We start from the raw sequence: 5,685 nt of genomic DNA, 5'->3' as shown, positions 1-5,685 counted from the left end.
TTTACTTTCATTTTTATTCTTCATCGGCCGAGGTAGCTCAGTAACCCCGTAAACAAAACAAATTAACTTGATGTTTTGAATCAGCGAGCAATTCTACATACAAATTGGATAGTGGCATCTGGAGAACAAAATCAAAATTAAAATTTGTGATCCTGTGTAATTCTACGAAATTCTGATACATAAGTATTGGATTTTATCAGACGTTATTTATATTCTCTTTCACTATACGCACATGCATATATGTATGTACATACATACGAGCACCAATTAATTTAATTTAAAGAAATGGCGTGTCGTCCATTTCCGCTGTAACGTATGTAGTGCTTTTTTTTTGCCGCAATATTTCACTACTTCCGGCGAGGCGACATCTACCTGTAATGCCTAATTGTGTGTTCTTTGATATGTTATCCACCGACGAGGTTGATGTCTAAACTTTTTATATGAACTGTGATTATAGCAAAAGTGTCTGGACAAAGAACATTTTAAGTTGATGAAAGTGTTGTAAAATAAAATACTTTTATTGTCAGGAAACTTACCACTTAACAGTTGGTTCGGGCACTGCATAAATGTCGGTTTCTAAAGTAAGCGTTCCATTTGCTTGAACTTCAGTATCCTTCAATGGTTTTCTAATTTTTGGTTTACCTATAATTGAAAATTTTAGTTTTGATTTTACTGTGTGTTACTATGATAGTTACAGTTTACTGTCACTATGCATTCATTCTCAAGTTTTCCATAATCGTTCATAATTTTACAGCAATATGTGCCCTGCATTGATGTGTTGACTTCTTTAAGTACCAATTTGTATACGTTGTTCTCCTCGACTCGGCGAAATTCTTTTCTTTTTTCATCGATCTCTATACCATCTATATACCATTGAATCTTCGGCGGTGGGTAAGCATGAACACGAACTTCTAAATCAACATTGCAATCACCTTCGGTGACTATAATATTTGACAACTTCTTTGTGAGTTCCGGAGTGCATTTTATTAATAATTTTGTTTCACTTGATGCACAGCCATGTTCATTTTCTGCTATTACTTCATATTTTGCGGAGTCGACGCGAGTTACTTCTTTTATTTTAAGTACATGTTCATTCCCTTCCACAGAGGAGCTATATTTTACATTATTGACGAAATTAATCTCATTCCCGTCTTGAAACCATCGGACTTTAGCTTCCGGAAAAGCATCAACTTTAACACTCATTATAACGGTTTCCTTTTCCCCATTTACGTATTCCTCCTCTAAATGCTTTATTATAATTGGTTTTGATTTAACAATGCACTGCCAATATTCAGAAGATTGGCTTATATCGTTTGTAGCTCGAATTGAATAGTTTCCACTTTGATGGAGTTCTATGTTGCTAACTTCTAATACAATATTCTCAGTACATTTTCCTATTGAACTAGTGGAAAGTTTTACGTTTGCATCATTAGTAATATCTCTACCGTTATTTGTTAAATTAATAAGAGGTTTAGGAAAAGCATCGATTTCTATTTCCAGTTTGATTGTTTCACCGGCAAAACAAGATACATCATTTACCCTTTTGATTCTAGGTCCAGCTGAAAGAAGAAAATTTTTTTTTTAATAATTTTAGCAAAGTGTAAATGATCTATGATTTTTGGGTATCTCATATCTGAATGGCTGGTTTGAGCCGTTTTGCATTTTTGCGAAGATACAGCCCGCGACAAAACGATAGAGCCTCAACATTTCAAACAGTTTTGACTATTTACCTTCTGTCTTTTTATATAAAAGTACAGCTCTTTATCTAACAAATACCACATAAATCCAAATTTCAGACTTTGTACAAAAATTATAAAAATTCCACAAACTTTTCATCCCAATTCCAAGTATTTTAATTTTAATTTCTAAATTAATTTTTGGTATGCAGTTTTGTAGCTTTTTAAAATCTACTATATATAATAAACTGCACATTTAAAGTTGCTAAAAAACTGCGTTGATTTTTGATATTTTTTTTCTGACGGTATCACTCATTTTCTTACTTACCAAAATTTTTTTTTATATGGAAAAGAGTGCATAACACCGTCTTAAAAAAAAAACAATTGAACAAAAATCAAGGTGATTTTTTACCAACTTCAAACTGCCACTTTATTATAGCAGATTTTAATAAGCTATAAAACTGCATATCAAAAATTAATTTAGAAATTCTAGTTAAAATACTTTTAATTGGGATGAAAGGTTTGTGCAGTTTATAAAGTTTTTGTACAAAGTTTGAAATTAAGACTTATACTGTTTTTGTTAGATAAGGAGCTGAACCAGTGCACTATGGGAAATTTGACCCTATTTTGTGGCCAAAATTCTAAAAGTTGAGATATCAATTTAAAACTTGGCCCAGTAGTAGAACTAGAACTAGTGGCCTTGCCGCGCAAAAATTAACCCGTAATGGTCGCACCTCCAAAAAATAGCGTAATGGTCACACGGGGTCCAGTGGACCCCAACCCAATAAACAGATGCCTCGTACGTTCTATTTTAAATACCGACTCGAATCCTCCACTGATCTTAAGTTTAAAACTTTTTCTTTGTTATCTGACAGGTTTTTTCCAACTTTTAAATTATAACACCGTGAATTATTTCATAAAGCTCATGATTTTGTACCAAGTAGTTACCTAAGAAAAATTATAATTTTTTTAATATCGCACAAAATCGCAGTATAAGGTTATGGGGAAATAAGAGATCAGGGACTATTCTACCGATTTATGAAGAGTTTTTTTTAAACGTTTTTACCATTTTTTTAAAACAATGAATAAAGTTTTTTTTTATTGTACAATTTCACTTTAAAGTCACTTAAATGTGGACGTTTCTTTGGCACAACCTTTAATCTATAATAAAAGTTTTAATTGGTAAATACTCTGCTAACCGTCACTCCTTCTTTCCTCTTTTCACTTTGAAAAGCAGCAAATACATAGACTACGGGATACACGCATTTGAAAGTGGCACAAAATCAAGCTACACATTTTTCGTTTACAGAAAGTTTCGAAACTATCTGTTTGTGGGTTACCAAATGAACGGTAAGTCAATTTATCGAAAAACAGAATATACTGTTTTTTACTCTGAAGTATTCTCTGTAAGATAAGACAAAAATAATTAATTTCAAGCAAGCCAAGAAATTTACTTTTGGCCACAAAATAGGCTCAAATTTCCCATAGTGCAGTGTTGCCAAACAAGAGCTTTTCCTACCAAAACTGCTAGATTTTTTTCCATTTAGTAGGTTGGTAGGCTAGATTGGATTTTGGTAGGTTCCGCGACAATAATAGTTATTTTCGAAAAATATAAAATATGTACATATCTCCAAATATTTTAGCAACCTTGTGTCAACTGACATGGCAACACCGGTCAACAACGACAAAAGAGAAGGATGAAAAAGTAATTGACAGTCGTGCCGGTGCTCTCAAGCTGTAAAGTGTGCTATCCTGATACATATAACTCGAATGTAATAAAAACACTAATTAATTGATATATCTATTTTAAATGTAATAAAAACACTAGTCACTAAAGTACAAGTGACATATTTTCAGAAGTGAGGTGTGCCCGTGTGCCACTCGTAACGAAAAAAAAACTATAATATTGCGTTGTGATTTTTGCTGGCGCATAAACGGCGGAAAGTTAACGTGTTCGCGCGGCTAGATAAACTACATACATACATACGTTTGTGGAAACGAATGCATTCGAAAATGCCGAAATTCAGTGAACTAAAAGTTGAGCAATTGCGTGAAAAATTGCGAAGTTTAGGTTTATCTACCGTCGGCAACAAAGCACACCTCGTGGAAAAACTGTGTGAACATTTCAGCGAAGAACGTTTCGCAAGCGCGATAAATATAAGTGCGGAAAAAGAAAATTCCTTCGTGGAATCGCAAATCTAAAATCGTAGCATCCCATTGAGTTGTTCGTCGCCAGTCATGACGACATTGGTTTCATCTAAACATACATTCGTAGGGTTCGAACGATACTATCGATATTGAGTAAGTATCGATACTTAGGGTATAAAAATGTGTACTTTAATACTCGATACCTTATGTGGTGATTTTACTCGATACTGCAAAGTAATCGTAGTATCGAATACTTTTTAAAAAATACACTTTTTAAATTTTTTCTTCCATTGCTTTCTTTGCTTATATGGATTACTATCATTCAATTTTGTCCATCACTTAAAATAAACTGAAATTGCGTGTAGTCTGTTGCATATCATAAGCCAAATAAGTTAAAGTTTAATGGCCATATTCATAAAAAATAGAGTAGGTTTAGCTTTAGAGCTTAATAAAATGACATTTTCATACATTTTTCAGTTTATAAACCTTTTTTATTTTTTATGAATAAGGTCATAAAACTTTGTGCAAAGTTCACGAAAATGCAGAATTTTTAGAAACTTTTTGGGTATGCAGTTTTATAACCTATTCAAATTTACGTGTAGCCAAATTATTACGTGTAGCCTACTACCGTTGACTTTTAATTCAAACTTGCACATTATTATACTAAAATTGAAAATGCATACCCAAAAAGTTTAAAAAAATGTCTTAATAAAAATTGAGATTCGTGAAAGTATAAATATATATATATATATATATATATATATATTTGTATGTATGTTTGTACATTTAACACTAAAATTACTTCTAACGTGAAGGTAAGTTCTGCAATGAAATAAAAATCAAATATTTTAAATTTATATTGTTTTATTTTCAGGAAATAACTAGATATACGATTGAAGAATAAAATATTTTAAGTATCCCAAAAAACGTATTATAATGAGTCCGATACTGAGTAGTATCGATACTTTTTCCCTGATACTTTTAGGGTATCGATACCATGAGCTCGATGCCAGAATGAGTACTCAGTATCGATACCAAAGTCTGAAATTTCGAACCCTATACATACGTGCCAACAACGGAAAATTCTGCTGCAACAGCCTGGTGTACTCAAGCTAACGATTGGCCGCCGACGATTTATGGTGGCTCAGCTTCGGAGTACCCAGTGCCTAGCGCTTCAGTGCAAGCGAACATACAAACCTCATCGGCAAACGTATACGGCCGACACGTACATTGGGGTGCACATACATGTATTTCACCATCGCAGTCTAATGCGTGGACAGCGAACAACGACAATTCTGTACATAGCGAAGCACAGACGGAAATTCAAATAGCAACGGCCAAGGTTTATATATTAAAGGTTGCGCACTGCGCAGGTCCGTTACTCCTCTCTTGTAAAATTTGGCAATCAGCTGTTCAGCTTGCCGACAAGGGCGACAAAACAGCAAAAATAACAAGCAGCGTGAAAAGTGAAGCAATTGAAATACGCAGTTAAATACGCTAAGCAAATGAAATAAATTTACATAGAATAAAAATTGCAATGCAGTGTGCGGTGTGGAATTGTGTAAGCCAACGCAGGGACCCATCTGAAAAAAAAGATCTTTTTTCCGTTTCCCAAAGGATCCGAAACAGCGAGAGAAATGGTTGAAGTTTTGCTGGCGATCTAAAGTTTTTAAACCAAAAACGTGGAGAATTTGTATGGACCATTTTAAAGACGAACATATTAGTTTCAACATTTTTGTTATAATACATACATATGTACATATTTTCTTTTAAAGGACTACAAACCAGAAGATGCTTGCGGCCCGGCGCCATTCCATGTATATACACAACCGCTCAGCAGCAGTTGAAGAGGCTGGAAGAG

The 5,685-nt window shown here is 33.7% G+C and overlaps 1 protein-coding gene across 1 annotated transcript in view; it reads right to left on the bottom strand.

The window, feature by feature from the left end:
- Positions 1-5,685, bottom strand: part of LOC118743562 (obscurin) — a 434,461-nt gene that overhangs the window by 177,204 nt on the left and 251,572 nt on the right. The window contains exons 16-17 of the mRNA XM_036476326.1: positions 696-1,559; positions 537-642 (exon numbers count right to left, since the gene is read on the bottom strand). Of these exons, the coding sequence (XP_036332219.1) occupies positions 537-642; positions 696-1,559 (970 nt within the window). The remainder of the gene's footprint in view (positions 1-536; positions 643-695; positions 1,560-5,685) is intronic.

Source organism: Rhagoletis pomonella, unplaced genomic scaffold, assembly GCF_013731165.1.
Source record: "Rhagoletis pomonella isolate Grant_MI unplaced genomic scaffold, Rhpom_1.0 Rhpom_scaffold_00007, whole genome shotgun sequence".
In the NCBI taxonomy this organism is placed as follows: Eukaryota; Metazoa; Arthropoda; class Insecta; order Diptera; family Tephritidae; genus Rhagoletis; species Rhagoletis pomonella.
This window is presented reverse-complemented; position numbering and strand designations above follow the sequence as displayed.